Raw genomic sequence first — 25,960 nt, forward strand, 5'->3', positions numbered from 1 at the left:
ATACGTTGAGACACTGAGACATCAAAAAAGGCACATTACATGATGACTAATGCACATAGACCTACATTGGCACGACCAGAAATTTTTCTTGAAAAAGGGAGGAAAGAGGGTTTTCGGTCCAAAATTTCCCATAAAGGAGATTTCCAGGGGAAAAATCCTGAAAATCACGAAAAATGACGTTCCTGGTTGAAAAATGTCCCTTATTCCGCAGACAGCCAAACAGATGTTTTGCACTAGTTGCCAGCAAAAAAAGACTTCCGATTTTCGATGTCTGAATGTGATGAGATGACTTTTCCGAGGTCTCAAAACATATTGTTCTACATTCTTCACCGGAATGCAAACAAGTTAATACTGAAAATGCGCGTTTTACAATCAATCAAATAAGATCTGAGATTCCGTCTCAGCGAATTTTTCTCGATAGAGATCACAAGAAAACAAGCTTTAATATTCTTTAATGAGTGACCATTCGATTCCAATTTTCAGGCAAGCTCAAGTTTATATGACATTTAACTTCAGAAGAACAGAAATTCAACCCGTTAGCTCATGGTCGATGATTGAGGGAACAGGCATAATAGTGAGTAAAACTTTGAGGATTAAGAGTCTCGGTTCTTAAAATAATTAATTTAGCTCCATTTTATCCCTCCAGATCCATTTCAATACCACTTTACTATCAAACTTTAAAAAAAGATAAACGACAAACACTCCATCGCCTGCTTAGAATCCCGAGTGACAAATCAAAACTTTTTCGATTGTTAGAGATTGTAAAAGTTTCCTTAATTGCTGCCTCCCTCAGTACTTAACTGTATATTTACCGTGGACAGTGGATGATAAATTCAACGATAAATTTTTCTCTCTAAGCTCAACTTTGAATACTTCTCTCTTATTTCTGAGGATGCCGCTGAGACATTGATTTTGACGATGAATTTCGTGTGAATGAAGCTGAGTTTTTAATTATTACATGCAATGAATTTCTTGAGGAAAGTTTTTTACATCTTCAAAGCTGCACTGCCATACTGAGGGAAAGCGTCGTATGAACTTTCGGTTGTTGCCAAGTATTCGTCGATAAAAAAATTACTTTCCTGAGAAATTTTTAGATATTTTTCTTCCAATTTTTCAGAGAATTTTGTTCATAACTTACTATATTATTTGTATTTTCTCACTTTAGTATACAGTTAGAACAATTTGACAATGCTACAGGTCAAGATAGATTATTATACAATACATCACATTACATACACTGTGTATGACTTTTTACTGATATAAAATTTCAGTTCAGCACTAAACTTCAAGGAATTCATTTAGGCCATAAAAAGCTTTTTCAATTAAGAATTTCCCAAGGGAACATAAAAATGCTGTAAAGTTTGAGTTTTTTTAAATATGGTTTAACCAAAGCTGAAGTAGCTTAAAATTTCAAGGATAAATATTCATAATTTTTCTCAACATTTAATATTTTATCCATTGAAAATTTAGCAAAATTTGGAGGATCTTATAGTGTTTTCCTTCGGCTCGACAGTGGAACTGTGAGCGCTATGATGTGGACCTTGTCTCACTCAATTATACTGCATAGATTCTAAGTGTGCAGCAGTGACATGGCGTGCTTTGCGATACATCGATTGATCTTTCATCTAAACCTATGGATCAATAAACAGGGTGCTCGCACGGAACAACTTAGTAATCGATTTTTCATCACAGCCTCAGGGGAAATATGCATAATCGATCATTCTCGCCGCGCCACTGGTGCACAGGGTCTCTAAAAAGTATCGCCGCTGAGCATACTGCAGTTACATAGTTAGCTCGAACACTGTTTTAAACGTCGGAGTCACTCAGCCGTGAGCCTGGAGGCGCTGAAATACGATCGAAAGAAATGGGGCGATTTAAAAGCAGTTCGATAGAGGAACACTGAAAAGCTTCTGGATTTGGAGGGATACAAAGAACCCGTGGAAGAACAACAGGGGTAAAACAAAGCGGGAGAGCAGCAGCACGTCGCGTCGGGCTGAAAGAGGAGGAACAACACAAGAAAACCTCACTTTTATGGCCGCAACTGAAACTACTTAAGACTCGCGAAGGGCACAAATACAGATTGCAGGAAAGCTGCTTCTTCTTTTGGCCCTGCATTGACTCCTCCCGCCCTTCCGCGTGTTTTCGTTACCTACACTGCCGTGTTGAGGACAAACGCCGTATGAACATTCCAGAGTTGTCACATTTGATTCGATGAAGTGTTTTTTTTTTTTTTTAGGAAAGTTATGAACCTCAATGGAGATGTTGCATGTGTGAGGAAATAGCGATTTGACTGTTGATTCTTACGTAAAAGTTCGCGAGAAACACGATGGTGCCACTGGTTTTCTCTGAAATCAACTTCCAAGCTCAAAAAAAGCTCTCAAGTTGAGGTCAAAATGGAGGGGATATCCCACGCTATCCTGAGAGTCCACCCCTACATCAAGACAAACTCTCCATGCAAAGATAGGGAGCAAATACATTGATAGGGCTGCCACTTCATTCGGGGACTCTAAAAGTGAAAACACAGCATCACTGCTAATGTATTTGCTCCCTATCTTTGCATGAAGAGTTTGTCTTGATGTAGATGTGGACTCTCAGGATAGCGTGGGATATCCCCTCCATTTTGACCTCAACTTGAGAGCTTTTTTAGAGCTTGGGAGTTGATTTCAGAGAAAACCAGTGGCACCATCGTATTTCTCGCGAACTTTTACATAAGAATCAACTGTCAAATCGCAAATTCCTTACACATGCATTATCTCCATTATCCTTTCTCTTAAGCATGTTATCTAATATTTTTTGCACAAATGCAGCATCAAAGATGTTTCAATACGAGTAATTTTGAAAACAAGCTGATGAAAATTATAGAATGCGGGATTGCAGGGGCAATGTCTATAGGATGAAACTAGTCTACGGTCATTTAAACTTACGGTAAATAATCGATATTTATCAAAACGAGCTGCCTCATCTAAAATCGATCACTCGAAACGGATTTTAAAAAAGGGGAAACAGCATTACAAACCCGGAGGAATCGGCGCACAGTGTAACGAGCCCTTGGAAAAGGTTGAGTATACAATTTATGACCAGGGCTGCGAACAAGGGGCGAGGGGTATAGCGATAAGGGCAAAAATTGGCCCAACCTTGAAATCTTGAGTTTTGTCGATATTTTGAGTTTGATAACGCATATTTTACAGAAACATTCGTGACGCGGAAAAACTCACACTCTTCAGCTTCAAAGCGGGACCTATATTTTATGGAAAGCCAAATTCCACAAAAATTCGGGATTTTTCAGTGTTCCACGTCAGATTTTATGACTAGCCCCATGTTGACCGTTGACCATGCATCTCCACACATTTAACTACTCGAGTGGACACAAAACACATATTTAAGCCTCATGGATTGTCACCTTAAGTCCCAGCATGATATTTGGCGTATAAACTAAAAAAAAAACTTAATTTTGTGGATTTTCGCCTGTGAACCAAGATTTGGACCTCTATTTTGAAGCTAAGAAGTGTTAAATATTGTCGAGATACAATTGGACTGCATTTTGCAATTTGGACCTATAAATTCCGGCCCGGTTTAAAAACAACGTATGTGCCATTAGTTTCCTAGGCACATAAGTGTTTTTTCAGATGAGCCAGAATTTATAGGTCCAAATTGCAAAATGCGGTCCAATTGGACCACGTTTAGCAGAAAGGAACCAAGCCACACCAGCTGTTGCCATTTGACCGGGCAATTTAATTTCTACAAGATGACGTTCGTGCGGATTCTTTTGAAAATATTAAGGCATTTGCTTCGTGCTATGCAGAAAATTCACTGCAATTTGCGAAAAAATCCGAACAACCACTTTCATGTAAAACATTAAAGGGCCAATTGAATTTGGCAATAGCTGATGTGGCTTGGTTCCTTTCTGCTCGACGCGGTAGACTCTTTGAAATATGCGTTATCAACTGCAAACTATCGAAATAAACTGAGAATCCCGGCAGTGAGCCGATTTTGGCTCTTATCGTCAATCCTCCTATTGCGATGTTCATTTCGTCTCGCCATACATTTCAAAGGGTTTTTTAAATAAAATTCAACGAAAAAATCAAAAGAGCCACCTTTAAACTTCAAAGTATCATTGACGAAGAGATCATCTTTACAGTTCCCTCATCTTATCCGACCTTTCCCATCGACTCTCTCCACTGTGCGCCACCGTCATGGAGTAGCTTGCACCATCCTCTCGTAAACGAAGCAATTTACACGTCCATTGAAAAACTTTCCACATAGACCTGAGCATTTTTTCCCTCTCAGTGGGGTTGGAGCGCGAATTGATCCTCTTGCCTGCAGACGGAAAGAGCATTTTGAATTCAATCCTAAATCCACCCGTGGTCGACGGAATTAATTCTTTCGGACAGCCCACGCAATAGCGAAGCTTGAATCATGGACCTCCAATACAATCCCATTTGAAACATCGATTATCAATGCCGACCCTGATAATCGATTCTTTCCCGCAGGTCCAGATGGCAAATCAATCGATTAACCTGCAACGAGGTGGCGAGGCGTGACATCAGCTTTCGAGATCCGCTTTAAAGCCATGGTAAAGAATCGTCCGTCAAGGTCGGCCCTAATGATCGATCTTTCGCCATAGGTGTAGGTGGCAGATCGATCGATTAGTCGCAAAGTACGACGCGCCACTGAGCCCGAGGCAGGGTTCCGGACTGGGGGAAATAATATTTTCCAGCTGAATAGAGGTGTGGAGAGCGGACTTAGAGAGGGAAGCTTTTCCGGGGAGGTTATCTGTTTGGAAAGGAGCTCGAGAGAAACGAAACGAAACGAGGAAACGCTCGCTTTTACGCTGGACATTGTCCGGCGTGGCAAGCCTCTTCCGGCCACCGCTGAGCACTCAACCAACATATAATATGATAATTGCTCCTCGTCCTTTTTCCTCCTCGAATTATGGACTCACGACGCGGCTCTGCTTTTCCTTCCGCGTATCACCTCGACATCGATATGTCGCAGGCAATTAGCAATCGCCGGCAATTCACAGGTCAGTGGTGAATAAATATAGAGTATCATAAAATACAAAAATAAAAGAACAAGATTAGGGTGCTGATTATGTTGCCTATAATGGGAATAGACACTTTTCCCTCCTTAAAAACATGGCATAAATGGACTGAGTTAAGCAGAAAGGAACCAACCCACATTTTGGGCAAAATTGAGTTATAAGTGGTTTTGAACTCAACCACTGCTCTACTATCTATCGCCAAAAATTCAAAGTTTTCGTTGGAGAAAATTTTGCAGAAATTGAATTTGAAGTTTATTTTTTACATTGAGTCTTATGCAGGAGCCAAACTTTAAACCTCCTTTTCTCCGTTCGATCCCGATGTGGCTTGGTTCCTTTCTGTTTAACTCCGTCCAAATATGCACACTCAGAAGAGTGTATAGTGAACTCCGTGACGGTTGAGTTGAGATCGTACAGGCCAGAGCGCCTTCCAATTTTATGTACGCAACACGCACATCCATAGAGTACGAATAGCTGTATCACGGCGCCTTGATGAACGTCGCATTCGCATCCTGTCAATATTTCTCAAGACATCAATTCTGTCGCGATGGAGAAGAACGCAGTTTGATCCATCGGCCGTTATCGAGTTTCCCTAATAAAGTTTAAGGGAAGCTCGTGAACATTTCTCTTCTAACTATTCAGAGAATTTGATTTCGCAATTGAGGGGCTTGGAAGACGAGGCGCATAAGTGCAGTTTTTACAATTTCGAAAAAAAAGTCTAAAGTTCTGTTTTTGCTCTTAATTTTGCTCTAGCAAAAGTTGACCGTTTTTCGTGATCCTTGCTACGAGAGGGACATAGGGAACATTCGTAGATAACAGAAAAACACCAATCGACATTTTTCATGTTAAATATGCGAATTATATCGATTTGTAATTAAAATGAAAAAAAAAACACGGTATTATTATTTTATGCATAGTTGCACCGCGGCACCACCGTGTTTTTCGCAAAATTTCACGTAGGTGTAATCGGCTAAATCCCAAATCCCAAGACCCGCGCCGGCTTCACGGCCTAAATTACGCTCCACTAATGTAATTACGAATGAATTAAATCCACTTTTCATCCATGACGTCCCACGTAGGGATTGCCTCGCATTTCGTCGTTCCTCTGACATGACGGCGTATCTCTAATTCCACATGAGCCCCAGAAAGCCTGGAGTTTCATGGACAACAGGGCTCACGTGAACATTGAAATACGCCCTTTCGTTAGAGGAGCGACGATTTAACTTAAAAACAGAGCCTGCAGTTTAATAAAGTGACGAAATATGGAGCGGCTGATTGTATTCAAATTTTGAAATTAGCATCGCATCCACGTGATAGAAAATGCAAGCTTGTCGGTGTTGCCACCCTCATGATGGAAAATAGTTGATATGTTGGCGATACAATGGTAATTACGAGCGAATTGGCAACCACGCCGCTCTTTGTTGCATCAACTTATTTGACGCGTTTGGAATCACCCGAGCTTTTTCGCCGCGCTACGATGAGTTGAAAATGATCGGGAATTACAGTGTCACCGACTCGTCGAGAAATCCTTGGATTTTCCTCACCGGAAATACCTAGATAAAAACTAGCCGTAATATTTTCAGGATCTTTCGGAAGAAGGAAGCATTTGCATTCGACGTTGCTAAAATTGTGCAACCTTCGATGTATGATTTCTTTGTCAATCGGAGACATGTATCTTTACGAAAGGTAGACAATTTTAGAGGGTAGTCCTGAGTTTTTATTTGCAATGATCGGTGAATTTTATTGGAGTAAAAGTGCAGCCGAAATGCACAATTTTTGCAATACCAAATGGGCATGTACTCTTTACCGAACGGCAGATCAGTGATCACTGGTTAATCATCTTTGACAAAAGTAGCTCAAGTCAAGGTATACTTTTGCATCATCTTTGTCAGTCTAAAAACAGAATTTCATGAGATGGGAACAAATTTTTGAAAAAAAAAAAAAAAAAAAAAAAAAAAAAAAAAAAAAACAAGCAGGAGGTTCGAATGTGACGATATCATTGAAGAGCCCAGCATTCAGCGATAGTTAGACTTATCTAAAACTAATTTTTTTTTTTTGAAATGAGCTTCAAGTCCGAGTAGGATGAGAGTTGCTCATAAAAGCATACACTCATTGAAATTTTGACAATAAAACATGAGACAAACACAGTATCTCGAGCGAAGTAAATGTTGATAAAGTAATTTATATTTATCGCGGTTTGTCATGAAAGGCATTGAATAATGGTAAAGTGGGCTAATCTTTTTTTCAAAATGGACGGCTTTTTGAAACCATCTTGTTAAACTGTTGCACAATTGAATTGCTGAACGCTTAATGGTGCTGAAAAATATCCATCCGTTCAATCTTACCTAAATTTATTCTGCCCTGCTATGGAGGAGCAGAGAGAGAGAGTGAAGAATGGACTTTCAGAGAAAATTAACTTTATGTGCTCGATTAAGCTCGATAGCACGATTATATGGAACCTTCTCTTACAGAGCGGCCTCATCATATTCCGCTTTGTTTTTAACTTGTTTATAATTGAATTTCCGTAATAATTTTGACATGTTCCTCCAATCGCGTGCAGTATGTAAACACTACAGAACAACAACGGTAATATCCAATGGGTAAGTTACGCCAGTTACATAGCCGTGTTCTTATGACTTAAGCTTTTATCAATGAGTGATACAAACATTTGGACTAAATTTTACAACTGGAAACTACAAATTCTGACTCATCCGTAAGAACACTTATGTGCATGTCGAAATTAATGGTGCGTACGTTGTTTCTAGACTAAGCTCGAATTTTTAGTTCCTAATTGCAAAATGTAGTCTATTTGCTCGGCTTGCTCGACTTGAAACACGAATGAAAACAAGTTGGAAGAGACGACGATATGCACTACCTTGGTGAATGACGTCATACACCAAGTTTTTCGATAAGCGAAATCTTCATTAATATTGGACGTAAAAACTTCCCGTTTGAACGGATCTTATTATTCTGTGATAGGTAATCTATATTTAAACATCGAAACGCGATTCTGCGACTAGTGCAACCCCTTTTCCTACATAAAGTGAGCTCTTAATGGGCAGCGGGCTGATTATTGAAGCTGATAGACAAATCAATAGATAAAGAAGACAAAGGAAAAATAGAGCGATCCTATTGGTTGAGACGGATGGTTGTCATAGACAAAAGGGGGAGCATAATGGACTAACTTTAGGGTTTCTCATGGGTTGCGGTTAGTTGGTCTATTACTTGCATCCTTTGCCATGTGCAGCTCCGACCAATAGGATCACTCTATTTTCCCGCTGTCTTCTTTGTCTATCGCTTCGTCTATCAATTTCAATAATCAACCCGGAGGGGAGTATGCTGTTATAGAGAAAAGTCGTGAATGTATTTCTGTGTGAGCCACGGTTAGTATTTGGTGTTATGTGTATTGTGTGCATTGTGTATAAGTACTTATTACATAAAAAAGCTTGTTCCAGAATGTATACATTGCAGGAAAATAGTGAAAAAAGTCACTTCAACAAATGCTTAGGCAATTCGTCAAATTCTACAAATATACAAAGTCTCCTATGTTTTTGGCGTACTTATAGAGCTCTTAATTTTTCAATATTTTGAGCGAAAATCTCGATCAACTTGCGAATTTCTGTGAAATTTCTCAATTCAGTTGGCTTCTGAGAAATTTTAGAGTTTGAATTGAAAATATTTTGTTTTTCTTAGAACATTGCAAAATTCGACAAATATGCTCAACAAGCTCAGGAAAACATTGAAACGGCCTTAAAAGGATCCAAAATTCAATTGAGAATTCTTTTTCACATTCTCGAAGTCTTAAATGGTCAAAATTGAACAACTGGTCCCTTTTTTCAATAGAGTCGAGAATATTTGTCTATTTGCCCGGGTATTTCACAAAACGCCTGATTTGAATATTTGCCTGCGACACATACACATACACCGCTCTTTGCCGTGACACGGCGACACGGCAGTTATTATTTCGGGATTTTGATGTAAAGCTGGCGACAGCCCTTCGGCGCTTGGCGTATCTCTCAACGCGACGCCGTTTTGCGGATGTTTTAATACCGTAGGTTCACACGGCATGACGAACAAATGCGTTATTGGCTTTGTGCAATTGCCATTGAAAGCATCAGTTATAAACTGTTTTGTATTAATAAATGTCGACGGAGAGCCAGCGGCGAAATTGATCACCGTCGGTGAACGCCTGAACGGATCTAACTCACGCCCCTCCCCCCCCCCCCCCCCCCTCCGGACTTTAGCATTCCCATAGACAACGAATTGGTGCCTTTTTTTTGTCCATTCCGTAATTCTTCCGTTCTATTACTTCATTAGCTCCAAATGATCAACGACTCAATAGCAGCCAATTTAATCGCTTCTCAATTGGAGAAAAACTAGGACAAACTAAATTGAAATTTTATGGAATTGCTGACATACTGATAACTGGACCGCGTCAAACAGAAAGGAACCAAGTTACGTCAGCTATTGCCAAATTTAATCGGGCGATTCAATTTTTTACATGAAAATGGTTGTGCGGATTTCCGTGCATAGTTTAGTGAATTTTCTCCACAAAACAAAGCAAATTCCTTATAATTTTCAAAGTAACAGCACAAATGTTCTCACATAAAACATTAAACTTTCCAGTTAAATTCGGCAACAGCTGATGGGCTTTGGTTCCTTTCTGTTAAACGCGGTCCAACTTACTACAGGATTATGGCGTACACTGAATTCTACAAACGATTGAAGTGTATTACGAATAATGGAGTGATACATTTTTTTTAATATATAAAAAGGAAATACAAGTCATTTTCAGAAATATTTCCTCTCAGGATATGGTTCGCGGAAAAATTGAATATCAGAGCTCACTTTTCCGTCTGAATATTCTAGTTTTAAAATCATTTGTAGCCTGAACCAAATGGACTGCAGGACGGAGTACGCAGCAAGGTATTTCTGGTCCATTTTGGAAACAACTTAAGTGCCACTAGTCTCCTAACTGAGAAATGTGTTTTTATGGATTGGGTGGAAATTGAAGTTTTCTATTACGTGTAACACAGTCATCAATTTTCCAGATTTTCTTCAAAAGATTGAAGGAAAAAATATGACACTTTGTTCCCAAATACACCGAACAGTTCGACCTGAAATTTTGTTTTTTCATGACAAACGGAGTTATATTTCAAGTTGAAAAAACGAAATTCCACGTTGAACTGTTTGGTGTCTTTGGGAGAAAAGTGTCGTCATGTATTATTACCCATCAATCTATTGAGTAAAATCTGGCAAATTGATTTCTGAAATCTACGACGTGAAAATTATTCCTTGTTTTTGAGATGTTTTCGACGGAAAATGCACCTCGTGTTATTTTCCATAAGGGCGCAATAATGTGGGCACCAGGCGGATCGACCTATCAGATAACACTCGTAAAAGTAGGAGGTGCCGCTCGGCCAGAAAATCAAATTGCGACTCTTCTTTTCTTTAAGAAGAATGGATCCATTAATTCCCATCAGTGGCGAGGCTTGAATGAACGATTATCGATAATTCTCCATTCAAAACTATGGTAAAGAATCGATTATTAAGGTGTTCGTTGCGAACACCCTGCAAATCGATCCTTTTTCATAGTTTTAAATGGCAGATCAATCGATATATCGCAAAGCACGCCACGCCACCGATTTTCATGGAGATAAAACAATGCTGCCAACTTGCTGGATCCGCCGAAGCAAGTGTCTCGGTGGTAAAAAGTTGTCACCTTACAACCCACTATTTTCACCGTCATTCTTTTTCATTAGAGAAAACATAAAAGAATCAAAAGACCGAGCATAATCGTTAAGGACCCTCTCTCGCGGCTCTGTCGGCGTTAATCCAAGCGCACACCGCTCGTTGACTCGTAAAAAGTCCGACCAAGTCGTCAACTTTTGATGTTTCCTCTGCCTCGGCAGTGATTACAGACTGTCACCTGTTATTACGCAAGTGGAACTTTGAGGGAAACCTCTCGTTTTTGCCGATAGTACACAGAGTTGCGTTGAGAGTCTCGTACTTAACACGACGGGTAAACGATGCGTTTAAAAGTGGGACATCCGACGTTTTCATGCTTGAGGTCTTAAAATGATTTTAGGAAGGAAAGTGTGTTGCCCTAACTTTGAATGTAGCTTTTTAGTAGGCGTCAAGGTCTTAAGTCTACAAGTTGCGGGTCACTTGTAAAATTTTTCATTTTCTCGAATGTCCAAAGGCTGACAGCCCGTGTGGATTTCGCTAAATTTTGTATGGGTTGTTGTTACTTTTACGGTCAAAACAATTACTTAGAAGCAGAAGGAGACGTGACCTTTAATATATACGTTTAAAAAACCGAGTTTAGTGTGCTGCGCATTTTTTTTTCATTGTGGAACTGGGTGAACACTTAGGAAACGTTAACGCTTTTAAATTCAGCCTTTTTTCAGGTGAAAAAACACAAATATATCCATGGTCTAAGTGCAAAACCACGTGTATCAGCTGCAGTTTTTCAAAATTTCAGCTCCTAGTCTATTTTTTGGGGATGAAACAAGCAAACTTTAAGCCTAGAAATGTGTCAGGGGAGTCTGATAACAGTGCAGAAAAATTAAGTAAGTTTTCAAGAAGTTACGTTGACCTGTTTTCACAAGAAAAAATGAAGCATTATGAGAGGTCTGTGACGTTGCTCTCGGAGATAGAAGGTTTTGCACTTTTACCATCGATATTTCAATCTTAAAATATTTTAACTTGAAAATCATTTTCTCAACTAAATCTAGTTATTTGCTGAAGGATGAAAATTGTTTTCGATGACTATTTTGACCTGGTTCCGTATTGGTTTTGAATCAGGGCGGAAGTTTAAATTCGTAGGATGGTGATTGACAAACAATAATCTATTATTTATAAGTTGATTCTGAATATTTTCTGAAAGTTACAAAGTATTCTTTTAGTTTCTTTAGTATTCTTTAATTTTCGCAAAAATATTCTTTACCTTCTCCTCCATCCGCGTATCCGGCTCTAAAGGAGAGAGAGGAGAAAATAATGAAAATAAGGATACAGAAAGAACGAGAAGAACTTTCTAAACATTTTGGACATTCCCAGGTTCAACTCATAAGTAAGAGATCAGCGTTTATTAATCACCATCATGCGCATTTAAGTCCCTTGTGATTCAAATCCAAAACGAAACAAAGTCATAACAGTTATTGAAAACAATTTTCATCATTCACCAAGTTCGTAGTCTCAGTTTTTTCAATGAGCATCGCAAGCGTTGCCGCAAAGCGAGCTATAACCGCAAACTATCCAAAAGGCAGAGCGCCTTCCATTTGTACGTATGCAACACGCACATCCATAGAGTACGAATAGTTGTATCAAGGCGCCTTAACCAATACGTAGCATTTGCATTCTATCAATTGCTCAAGATATCAAATCTAGGAAGAACAGTTTGAGTCATCCGACGTTGCCAAATTTCCTTTGTATAATAAAGGATAATAATATAAAATACAATTTCAGGGAAGCTTGTGAACACTTTCCTTCTAATTCTGAAGCAGATTTCGTTTGAAATGTAATCATCAGTAACTGAAAATACGTTTTTTGAATTGCGAATTTCAAACCGCGATCCAGCCGGTTCGGCTTCATATTTTCGGCGTTTTGTGTGCGAAAATGTTCGTGGAACACTTTCATATCGTCAATTTCCGATCAAAGTATCACAAGCACCATGCGACGTTACAAAATTTCCGTCGCAATTTTATTTTTTTTTTATAGCGAAAATGTTCAACGAAGCTATCTAAAAATTTCACCGAATTATCTCTGTGCTGCTGATAAAATTCAGTGGAATTTTCAAACAGATTCAACCAATAATTTCTCGGTAAAAAACTAAAATGGCGGCGGAAATTTTGAGACTTCACATGGCGCTTGTGATACTTTGGCCGGAAGGTGACGATATGCTCTGGCACGAAGAACTTGAATTCGAGTGGTTGTCGGCCCAAGTCATTTTTTACGTATACGGTTCAATTTACAAACAAATGCGGCAACCACTGGTAGGATTTCTCTGGGGGCATATCTGCACGTCGAATGTTAAATTGCGGGAGGAAAAATCGAAATTGCGGCGCAGAATTATCGACAGTTCATGAAAACGGCGGGAATTTCCTTCTGCGGGGCCATCCGCTCCGGTAGGGAACACCCACACACCCGCCCTCGCCCCCACCTTCCCCCGCGGACGCACAGTGGAACGAGTCGATCAACTTTGTGATGCATCGATTATTCTGTCATTTAAACCTGTGGGAAAGGATCGATAATACGGGTGTTTGCAACGAACACCTTAATAATCGAATCTTCACCACAGCTTCAAAGGGGAAAATATCGATAATCGATCATTCACGCTTTGCCGCTGAAAACTTAGGGCCGAATCCATGGTCGTTCCTCTAACAGGTCCTTTCCTTAAGGAGGCCCTATACCGATGTCTAAGGTGCGAGACCGCGAATCTGTGTTTGCGACTTCCAGACTTCCGGTCGAACTTTATTTTTCCTTTGAAAAATAAATTCTCGTAAAATTCATTTCCTGAAATACCCCTTAAAATTAGTGTTGTGACGGAATAAAACAATAATTTGTAATTTCAGAAACAAACTCAATAAGTTTCCTCTCTGAAAGGTTCGTTTTACCTGAAATAATCCATTAAAATTGATAATAGGACGGAATAAACATAAAAATTTGCGTAAGAATTTAATGTTTTTGATGAATGGAGAACTTGCACACACAAATTTTACTGCTTCATTTGAGAGTGCCTAATGAGCTGAGTTTGCAGTATTTTTCATAATTTTTTTCTGACTTGGGAAATTGGAGAAAAATAGATTTAAAAGTGAGAAAATGTGCCGCCTTATGATGTAATCTGGCGATATTTTCCATTTAAACACATGTATTTTAGCGCATTAGGTTAATCTGTCATATTTTCTCTAATTATTGTCCAATTTTGAAACCAAGGATATCCTCGTAGTCAGTTATCCTGGTGGTATCATTTTAAAGATGAAATTTACAAAATTTAAGACACGTGCAACTTCTCTATTGGTATGAAACACAAGAATTTCGTGTGCGAACTCTCCGATAGGATTACTCCTCCAAAATACCATCTAAAATACCCGTTGGAATTAAAAATATGACGGAATAAAGATGAAAATTTGAAATTTGAGTAAAAAATTTCGTGTGAGACCTGTTCGAGAGGATGGTCCCACTGTGTGGCGGGGCGGCTGGGTGCCCATCGGGCGGCACATTCGGCCGGATACTCCGGGCGAATTTACGGCCCTCCTTAAGGAAAAGCCCTCCCGGATCGGGCTTCCTGTTTTTCCTCGAAACAAGATGGGAAATATTTTCAATCTAGTCGGTAACGCGCGTTCGGGAGGATTTTCGCCGTCCCTTTTCGGCTCGAAGGCGGTTCCATCGGCGGAGGGTCCATGCTCCACGCCTTAAAAGGCGGGCAAGTGCCCGGAATGCCGTCGCATAAGGATTTTCACGATACCATCTTGCGGCTCCGATCCGGCCAAGGAGAGGCAACTCCTTACTCCAGTTGCCGAATCTACTCCCGAATAAGGGGGATTAAAAGCCCCAAAGATGTATGTAATTCGAGGGGGAAAAGGGAGAAGAAGGAGAGGAAGCATGGGAATCGGGATGAGCATCGTTTAGCTGAAAGAACTAGCTCACTAAAATTTCAACTTTCAATTTCGAGAGAGCTACACCACGGATGAAGATATAAATTACAGAAAAAAAATTATCGTGTTCTGTACTTTCACATCAAAATTATTGAATAAAGGTAACACAGATTAATCTATTCTAAATTTGTTAGGCCCCTCCCCGCCATCTTGTTGTAAAGTTGGTGCGTCATTTGAACGCGTTGCCTCTAGCGTCCTAGAGTTCTAGAGGTAGGTTGAAAGCAAAAAGCGCTTCCTGTCGGCTGAGCGCTTAACAGTAGGGGTAACAAGGGGAGAAGAAAAGGAATAAGTAGTAGTGGTAGAATTTGTTTATTTCACGGAGGTACCTCAGCAACTTTGGCCATTAACACCTTTGAAATTGAAGTATACAGATTTTGTTACAAACTGAGAAAATTGTTAAGGAAAAAAGAAGAAAAAGAGGATGGGAGGAAATGAGAGGGAAAAAAACTAATGAGAAAAAAGAGGATTAAACAACTGAGGAAGCTATGTTTAAGAGGGAGGAAAAGTGTAAGTGAGGAAATTGGAAGAAAACGTTTAGTGAGTGAAAGAAGAAGAAAAAGAAATTGAGGAAGACAAAAAAAGAAAAATATCAATGTTCAAAGTTGCATATCATGTGTTTCGATAAAGATGCTTTAAATATTTATTGTGGCAGATTTTTCAAGAGAAAAATTGATGATCGTCATGGTTTGGAATTTTCACAGAATTTGTTTGGCAGGATGTAGAAATTTATTTGAAATTTCTAAAAATATTACGAGTTAAATTATCTTCGGAAATATAATATGCAGTGAGAAATTTTCACAATCGCAAATCGAGTGACGTGTTTTGTGACTTTTACCATGAAAACGTGACCATTCACGAGAGGGGGGCTTTGATCAACCCTGGGTAACGCTGGGTAAAATTTAGTTTATCATGACAGAATATGAACGAAAATTGTAATAGCTCCTTGCGTTTCCTTTGAGAAATTTCCTTTAAGAAATCACGGAAAATCATAAACTATCAAGGAATGAAAAAATCAAGCATCTTAGACACAAATCTCAAAATGATACGATAAGCAAGACTACTTTTTCCGTGTGAAAAAAATAAAAATTTTCACAGCACGCTGGCTGCTACGCTCGATGCCCGTTTCAATTCGAAAAGATATCAGATGAAGACTGAAGGGCGTTCTCCAAGAATTGTCAGTCTTCTTCTCGCTTTTCCTCTTTTTTATTCTCTTGGCCCGTAATATTTTTTACTTTCGGTTTCCCTTATGTTTCCTGTCTCCTCTCCCTATCGCATTCCCCTCGACGTATCATTCATGTTTTCCCTTTGTTTCTTCTTCTTATTTTCTTCCAGCACCCGATCGGTGGCCTGATAAAGTCACCTCACACTCCTTTAAAAATCTTGGTTTCCGTTCCCGTTAAATATTATTTCCTTCCTACCAGAACTTACCCTATTTTTGAAATAAACGGTAATTCTTCACTTAGCCAGTCACACTTACATTGACTGTTTTGAAAAACGATTTACGTGCAATAATATGCACCAGTAACATAGGTAGATAGGTAGTAGTAGTAGGGTAGATAGTAGTAACATTTATCATACAGAGGTGCTTCAGTCATTTGTGATGGTCATCCACACCTCTGCAATTTAAACACAGAATTTGTCATGTAACTAATGCACCGACACAAGAAAAATAAGAAAATAAAATTTAGGGGATAGGAAGAAAAGTAGAATAAAAATCATCAAAAATTAAAAATCTTGAATTTTCGGAAAAAGGACCGAGCCCGGAGTGGAGTCGCGGCTTAAAAATAATAAGGGGCATCCGAAAAAGTCATCGATGGTCCTATTAAAACTCCTAAAAAATCCTCAGAAAAATTGGAAGAAAATGTTTGCAAGTTTTCTTGAAAACTTATTTGTATCAAAGGCATTTTTCGATGGCTGAAACTGCGTCATTCCTTAGCATGGCAGGATTGTCATCTCGAGCAATTCACAAGATGCGAATATGACGGAAATCAAGGCGCCGAGATACAGCTATGATTCCACTAAAAAAGTCAACTGAGTTGGTTCAATGGACCCATCGTTGACTTGATTTACACATTTTTGACCGATCAAACTGAAATTACTAAACTCGATGAAACAAGCACTGCAACGCGGAAAAGTCTGTCTCTTGAAAGACGCCTTCAATTTTTCAGTTTCAGTACATTTCAGGATTTTTTGTCGGAGCGTAGTTGTGTTGAAAGAAACTATAAAATAATGTCTAAAAAGAGGGGAAGAACCAAGATGCACGCAGTCTTGGGGTTTAACCCGTTCATACATCGATCATTTAGAGTCAAATACGTCCAATTTTGAGCGTTTGGTTGCCCGTGCAACATGCTGCAGCACAGTAAAAGCACAAAATATAAAAGAAAACAAGCAGGAAGCTCCAACGCATTGGCGTCGGAGAGCGGCTCTGGGGGCAGTAGTTGTAGTCAAGAATTAGGGCCTAGACACATTTTGTCATTGATGTACAATCCGACAACTGTCGATTCAATCAACGAAAACGATTCAAACTGTCGAATCGCCCCAATGGCCACGATAGTTGTTAGACGTTTACGGTTTCCCTGGTAACCTTTGTTTGCTATCAGCTGATATCAAGTAATATGACTAGGAAGCTCCAACCCAGTGGTTAAAGCTTCCTTAACCGCGAAAACTTTAAAATTCAAATTTTCAAATTTTGAACGTAAAGTACATTTTTTCCATCACGAGATAAAAGCACAAACAAGTTTTGAATTGTTGACTGTATCACCATGATTCCAAAAATACAATACACAACATAGCATTGACTAACAATAAAACAGTATGCAATAAAATAAAGTCATGACAAGGAACATAGCCGAAAATGGCGCCGATTCCCATCAACCAACGCGCGGTCTCTACAATGTAACATGCTGCATTGATACTCCCCAACTGGGACCGTCCGGAATAGCAGCTCTAGTGCAAGCACCAGAGCCGCTAAAATTAATGTTCTTCGGGAATCATTAAATTTGACAAGGAACCATCATAAAATTTGAATCTCATTTATCAAAAAGGAACCAACGTGATTACAGTGTTTTCAGAATCGTGCGTTTTTTTCAAAATCTACTACTTCTTTTCATTTAAAATACTCAATACATACACCATATTACACTTTACACAATTATTTTCCTTTAAAATTAACAATTTTTATGTGGGAAACAAAAACTTTTTGCTGAGATTTTTCAGATAATTGTGAAGAAGAAACATGTTTACACCACTGGTTCCTTTTTGCGAAATGCGATCTAGTTACAAAACACACATTATATTTTGCTTTAATACATACTTTTTTTCATCGATTCAAATGAGAATAACCCACGAAGAGTGTGCAAAAATTTCAAAATCATGAGTTGAAAAATGCTGACCGAGTTTAAATATTAGCGCATAATACAGAGTGGTGCGGCATGCTACCAGCGCTTTGCTTGAACTTTAAAACTTAAAGTGGTTGTGCGGAAATTTTGGTCACCCTGTGTATAGGACGCAATACAATTTTCTCGTGCAGATATTCCGCGATTGGTTTGCTTGAGACCATATATCCATTTGCGACGAGCTCGAAGTTATTTCGCAGGAAGCTTCTGGTAAAAAGTCTACGCGCTGGCCGCATCTCTCGTGTGCAACCGACATTTTTCTCCGGGAAACCCACGCAATAATTTCCCGGCAGTTTTTGAGCGGCTCAGCGATGACGGGGGAAGCTGGGCTCCTTCTGCGAAACATCCGCGAACTTCATTTCGCGCTTGACGGGTTGCATCCGTGGAGGCGAAGGCGTCCAGATCTCCGCTCCGGACGCCGCGCCGACTTACCCGCCATAAATATAAACGTCAGTCCTGGGTTCCACGTGCAGTTCATCTCCAAAGTTGATTTGTGAGACGCGCGCCAGACCATCCCGCTCCGCTGCCATCAGTTTAATTTCTCCAGCCATTTTAATTTCCCCGTTTTCCCGACAGTTAATTCAATATGTCGATGCGAGCGTTGGATACCGGAAAAAGCCGCATTACTCAACAGATGGAACAGCGGAAATGGACTTGAGCGACGATTATGAACTAATCTAATTATGATGAGGCGGAGCTCTTTCTCTCTGAGTTTCCTGCACCTGTTTGATCCCACGCACGGAGAGAAAAAGTAACCGACATTTTGTGTCAAATGCAAAGTGAAGTAAAGTAAACGCCGGGTTAATATTTTTTGGTTCGTTTATCTTTGGGTTACTTTCACCAAATCTTTGGGTTGCATTCGACAAATTGAATTGTATTTAATGAGAAGAAACCGAGGCGTTGTGGATAATTTCTTACCAATTTATTGAAGCACTTTTCGGCTTACGCCATCATCAAAGCAGTATGAAAAATCTTGAGCAAAAACACTTTCACAATGCTTCATTTTACATCACAATTACATGATGGCTTCGTTTTACATCACAATTACATGATGGCGTCAATATTAGAAACATCATATTGACACCATCACATACTAATGATGTAAAATATCGAACTGTGAATGTCTTTGTGCACAAGATTTTGTATTCTGTTCTGATGACGGCGTGAGCCAAAAAGTGCTTCAGTAAATTAAAGAAAATTCATCCACAACGCGTCGGTTTCTTCTCATTACATACATTCCAAAATGGTGTTGGTTCCAAATAATGGTTCATTATTTGAAGTGAAAAATGTAAAAAAAAAAAACCTGTTTCCCATACAACTCAAGGCTTTTCTGGGCTCAACTAAATATATAATTACACCTTTTTGTCTGCCAAGTGACGAGGAGGCCAGAAGCGGATCCACTAATTCAACAACACCTAATTTCCTTCATTTAAACCTATAGAATTAATTATCAATTCTGGTCAGAGCGCACCGGGACCCTCCAAGAATCGATACATTTTCATGGGTTTAAATGGGCCTGTTGCAAACTTTTGCTAGAGCAAAAATAAGAGTTGTTTCTTATAGATAATGCCTCAAAAATCACGATGAGCGCATCGGCAAAGTCTGAAATGCACTCATAACTTCACAATCTGCGTAAGAAATTTGCGTTTTTTTAAGCTTCCCGCTTCAAAAACGATACTACGGCACAGGTGAACATTTTGTTAGAGGAGTCGCTCCATCGTCGGCGATATTCATCATGGCCGACGCTTGCGCGCAGTTCCGCGCGTAATTCGAGGAGAGTTGGTCAATCAATTCGGGCGTGGAAAACATGAACGTTAAAACACGCCGATTGTTATCTGGTCAAATCCAGTTCAGGTATTATCTCGTCCCATCACACGTGTTTTGGCGGATTGGCGTCGGCCATGATGAGTATTGCCGACGATGGAACGACTCCTTTTACAAAATGTTCACCTGTGCCGTAGTATCGCTTTTGAAGCGGGAAGCTCAAAAAACCGCAAATTTCTTACGCAGACTGTGAAGTTATGAGTGCATTTCAGACTTTGCCGATGCGCTCATCGGGATTTTTGAGGCATTATCTATAAGAAATATCTCTTATTTTTGCTCTAGCAAAAGTTTGCAACAGGCCCATTGAGAATAAACAATGTTGCCAAATTTGCTGGATCCGCCAATGAAAGAGGCAAGGCCGAGCAAGATTTTTCTCCGAGAAAAACAAGCATCTCTGTATACTTGACCCACATAGCAGAATCTCATGAACTCCTTTCGACACAGTTTCATTTTGCAATTTCTTTAGGAATCAGAACTTCTCTGACGTACAAAAAAAAACTGCCTTCGCAAGAGGCTTTTTTTTAGAATACAACCGGAACTTGAAGGCAGTATTTAGTTGACATGTCTATCAACCCAGTGAGAAATACACTTGAGCTTTTGCATCGCACAATATTGTATCTTCTAGGAGGAACTACTCTCCAAGTAGAGAAAAGTACATAAGGATAGAGGCACGCGGGGCAATTATGCTGAGTAGTGGATGAAGGACAGCATACGACATCAACCTTGTCGGAGGGAACGCATTCACCAGATGGAATGCTTCAATCCTAAAGAAGAATATTGTATGAGCGTTATTAGGTTGCCAGATTTTCTCCTGTGAGACACCCTTTCTTCATAGAAGTTGTGAATATTTTCTCTTTATTTTCTCTTTTCACCATTTCTTTTTTAGTGACACCGAAATCGAAAACGAATATAGGGTTATATGATTGTCCAAATTGCCTAACTTCTCTGAGGTGATGCTCATGAAAATGTTTATTCAAAAGACACTTTCAACGTCACGTCTCTTGAGATTGAACGATGCAAAATTTCAGAAATGAAATTTTGGAAACCGGAGTTTTCGCCCACTTCCCCGGGATTTCCCGGGAAAAACATGAACAACTTGTTCCAAATGGACTGCATTTTGCAATTTGGAACTATAAATACTGGCTCTTCTGGAAAAACACTTATGTGCATAGGGAAACTAATGGCACATACGTTGTTCTTAAACCGGGCTAGAATTTATAGTTCCAAATTGCAAAATGAAGTCCAAATATGGTTATAGACTTTTTTATCTTTCAGAAGATTCTTTGACGCCCAATCAAATTTTCAATCCCAAAAGCGTTCCTGATCTTCATATCTCCTAGCCAATAAAATCTTCCCCATTATTCTCATGATTTCCAGATTCAAATATGCCATGTAAGCGACGGACGAAGAGATTTCCGGTTCTCTGGGACGGATTCCCCGATTTTCCTTGATTCCCCATAAAATTTTTCATTCCGTAATGATTCCCGACTTTCTATGGTTTATCTCGCTGCCAGACACCATGCTCTAAAATCGAAAAAATACCGTAGAATGTAGGTTTTCCCGCCAAAATCGGCGATTAGCTCATGCAGCGCAGGGATCTTCCACGCCGGGGGCAGTTTCACAACGCCCGCGGCTCCATGCGAGGTTTTTCCTTAGCGCAGGTGAGCAGCACTCGGCCAATAATGGGCAATAAACCCGGGAAAATCCCTCCCACTCGCGGGAAAGCGAAATTCAAAAGGCCACGCGAGGGACGCTCAAGGGAAACTGTAACGCGTCGTTCTACTGACTCAAGGTCGTATCTCTTTTTTCTCATGAGCCGCGAAGAGCATAAAGTTATTCGAACGACAGAGCTCACGTAGACACCGAGATACGAGGTTACCTCAGAGTGGCGACGCACTCACCGCAGAGTTGAATGGGATTTACTGCGCTGTTGCGGTTACGTTGCTACACAATGTAGGCGCATTGTTTCATACGGCAGGCGCACGTACTGTCGCTTAAAAGCAGGGTCCATGATCTGTTTTAACTCTTTCGATTCCAGCTTTGACTCGAATTGCTTTCGCGGTCATCAATTTCCGTCCTCGCGGCGTCGCACGCTGAGGTGTCTGTCCTCGATAGTTGGACTGCATTTTGCTATTCGGAACCACAATTTCTGGCTCATCAGGGGAAAACACTTATGAGCATGGGGAAACTAATGGTACATACGTTGTTTTTAAACTGGGCCAGAATTTATAGCTCCTGATTGCAAAATGTAGTTCAGTTGGCTATTATCTTTCGGATAAGTGAATGCTCTGAATTATGTACTAGGTTAGCAAAACTGGTCCTTTTTATGATGTTATGTCAATTATCCCCTTGAGCCTCCCTCAATTTTAAGATATAAACCACATGGGCAGGAGCTGTATATCTACGTAAGGAGCTGTGTGAGCCAACGACTATAAAGACGTCCTTAAATCTAGCGAATTTGACGGTTGAGGGCATTGCCTAGTGAGTTGGCGCGGTTATTTCGCCTTCAATTCCGAGTGATACTGTGCCATGCACGGGTGGTCGAATAGTTGCTTCTCTGTCAAGTGCGCCAAGGAAGGGGAATCATTATCATGGTCGTTCCTTAGACTTTGAAAACGTGATTTACAAACCACGAAACATATTTTCTTTTGTGTTTTGTATATTCTACAGAGGTAAATCACAGTAATCCTTTTCAAAGGCTCATTTTAAAAGCTTTACCGTTGAATTTTACGCGAAGTTAGCAAAAACCGTCAATTTTATGATGCTACTTTGAAAGCTTCCTTACCCTCAACTGGACGTATTTATGCTAAAAGGAACTATGTGTTTCACGCAAACCCCATGCACATAGTTCCTTTTGGCACAAATACGTCCAATTAATGTAATTATATGTTAAATTATAATGTATATAAGGTCTCATGTGAAGAGAAACTGATTTAAGGCACGACAATGAATACGACCCTACATTCTGCAATGCTAAGGACCAACGCCGTATGAACATTCGAATTTTGCCGAACTTTTCCTAATAAAAACTGTATTTTGGAAGAAAGTTGGACGTATTTATATCAAACGGAACTAAGCGCCAATTTGAGTTCCTTTTGAGGAATTTACAATCCCGAACAGCACGTTCTGTCGAACGGACCTAAGCGCCATGGAAAAGCATTGCGAGTATAGGACAAAATAAGCCGGACGCCCGATTCCGCCGCCAATTCAAGCCCCCCTCTACCTTCCTCACCCTATGGCGCTTAGGTCCGTTTGATAGAAATACGTCCAGTTATGCATATCGACGGTGAAACTACCAAACCACGTATCTCGTTTGCGGTGTTTAAAAATCTACGCTCGCATTTTATTTTTTTAAAGTAGACCAAATCAAGATCATTCCTTGAAATTTTCACAGAATTTTCTCCGCACGCAGAGGAAAAATCACAGAAATTTTCAAGACTGGACGTTGAGTAGTTTTTCATTTAAAAAATAAAGTATGACAGGAAGTCTGCGACGTCGCAAACCGAGATACGTGGTTTGGTAGTTTCACCGTCGATATGTTTCTTTGTTTGCAGATACACTGGGAAAAAAAACACATTGGATCTAGAGTCCAGACTCTTAAAAACATCGACAAGAAAAAATACTCTTGATTCAATCAGATTCAAGCTTAAATCAAGAACCAAGCCTCTTAATTTGAGCGGATTTCCTTTTGATTTAGGCTTAAATCTGATTGAATCAAGAGTCCTTTTTCTTGTCAATGTTTTCAAGAGTCTGGACTCTAGATCCAATGTGTTTTTTTTCCAGTGTATTTTAGGTTAAATCGCGAAGAAAATTTTCTAAAAAGTTAGGAAGAAAATATTTGAAACTTTCTCAATAAATTCGTGTTCCATCAAAGGAAATTCGACAGATCCGGTGGGTTTATGGGCGTTTTTCGGGAGGACGGCAGTGTTATCCCTTTTCCCGCTCGACGACCTCAGTGAGCGTCGGCGTGGGCCGTTCCGGGAAATCGGCTCGAATTTGTCAGGAGCGAAACCTCGCGGAGAGTGTGAAAAGGGAAAAGGAGAGACGAGAGGTGAAAGTCGTCCGAACAATAAAAAGCTGATTCGAATACGCAATAAATATTATGCTTTTGTGGCCGCCGCGCCTTGCCTCCTCCCGCCGCCGCTCTACTTTCAGTTACAGCTTGTTTCACCGGCGCCCCCCCCCCCCCCCCGCGGCTCCTGTGTTCGCGGCAGATTGAAACCTATTATCAGATCAATTTTCCCTTGACTTTTTTTAATCTTTCTCATTCTCCCGCCGCACCGCGTCTCCTCTCTCTTATGCTCTAATACTTTCATCGCTTCGGTTCCTTTCGTTTCGATTCCCCGTCGAATTCTCACTTACGAAATGCGTCGTCGTTCACGCGGTACACGACCTGCAGGGTCTCCGTGATTTCTTCATTTTCCGATTCCCTGACTTCGAAATTCTTGAATTCTCTGACTTTCCCTGACCTCCGAACAAAACCACCGCCTGGATTTGTTCCGTTTAATTGCACTGGAAAAAAAGTTGCTTGGATCTAGAATCCAGACTCTTGGACAATTAACAAGAAAAAATACTCTTGATTCAATCTGACTTTTTGCTTGGATCAAAAAGTAATCCGCCTAAATCAAGAGACTCGGCTCTTCGATTCAAGGAAAAATCGGAGCGGCTTTTTTTTCTAGAGTGTGTTCACTTTTGCTAAACACTAACAGTGAAATTCCCTAATTTTTCCAACGAATTCCCAGACTTGCAAATATCCTGACTTCTCAGGTTTTCCGGATCGCCGGCAACCCTAAACGTGGTTTTCCAGACTAAGGAACGTAACTTTATTCTGAAGTTTTGAAAATTTACTCAAACTGTTATACTTTTTGGAAGTATAGGACGGCGCGGTTTTACTCCGAAATTTTGCTGCTTTTTGCACGCAATCGAAGAAAGAATCAGTGAAATTTTCGTTTACATAGGTCCAAAATTTTTTAGGAAAAGTACAATTTGCGAAAAGACACTTGGCAGCGTTGAAAAGTACTTACGTTTTTGCGCAAGGAAAACGAAGAATACCAGGGAGCCCCAGTGGTCGCTGAGCAGTGCGACCCTAACGCGTGCTGGGTGCGTGGGAAAATTCGCATTTATTTGCGTGCATCGAGAGGAAAGTTAAATACGGATATCACTTTATCCCTGTTAAACGAATCCACGAATCAATTAAAGTTGAGCTTAGAACTTAAAATAATGGAAAACTGGTCGCACACTAGGCTTAAAGTTAAGTAATTAAGTTCCATAAAGAAATCAATTGAGGAACTTACGAAAGTTGAGTTGGTCATAAGCACTTTCTTGGTATCAGTGACTGCATTGTACAGAGTGAGCCCACCATCGTGATCTCTGTACACGTACTCGGAGTCTGAAAGCAGAAAACAGACACATTTATGTCCATCAACGTGTCATAGAAAAAATTCAGTGCAGAATCCTGTAACCCAAGTGGAAGTGATGGCGATAAGTTATGTTTTGATCGAAAAATCAATGGCGGATCCAGCAAATTTTCAACATTGTCTTTTCTCCATTTAAACCTATGGAAATGTATCAATCCTCGTAGGGGCCGGGTGCTCCGACAAGAATCGATTATTTAGCATACGTTTAAATGAAGAAAATCCGGTGTTGCCGAATCGCTGGACCCGCCTCTGCGGAAAATGTATCGCAATTTTATCGACGTCGATTTATTGAAATACTATCGGATAAAAGTTGCGAATATTTGCGATTTCATCGAATGCAGTTGCAATGAAATCGCGAAATTCATTGACGGATATTTATCGCAACATTATCGAGCAAAAAAGTGTGACAAAATTTTGATTTTATCAAACGCGAATATGTGGGGATAAAATAGCGACAAGGAAGCGACAATAGGAAAATTGCTCAGATGTTGATGATTCTAGCAATTTTATCGTCAGAAAATCATAAACTTAAATTAAAAATATCGCGATTTTTCCGTTGAAAAATATGTATTACTTGCGATGCGACCAAGTGTAGTATCAACACATGACGATACTCGCGTAGGTTGGTAA

At 40.0% G+C, this 25,960-nt stretch overlaps 1 protein-coding gene across 4 annotated transcripts in view; it reads right to left on the minus strand.

Annotated features, from left to right (window-relative positions):
* LOC109043284 (inactive dipeptidyl peptidase 10) overlaps nt 1-25,960 on the minus strand; it is a 445,954-nt gene that overhangs the window by 70,106 nt on the left and 349,888 nt on the right. For all 4 annotated transcript variants that reach the window (XM_019060431.2, XM_019060429.2, XM_019060428.2 and 1 more), the window contains one exon: nt 25,208-25,302. In XM_019060431.2, coding sequence (XP_018915976.2) covers nt 25,208-25,302 — 95 coding nt within the window. The remainder of the gene's footprint in view (nt 1-25,207; nt 25,303-25,960) is intronic.

The sequence above is a fragment of the Bemisia tabaci genome, chromosome 3 (assembly GCF_918797505.1).
Source record: "Bemisia tabaci chromosome 3, PGI_BMITA_v3".
Taxonomy (NCBI): Eukaryota; Metazoa; Arthropoda; class Insecta; order Hemiptera; family Aleyrodidae; genus Bemisia; species Bemisia tabaci.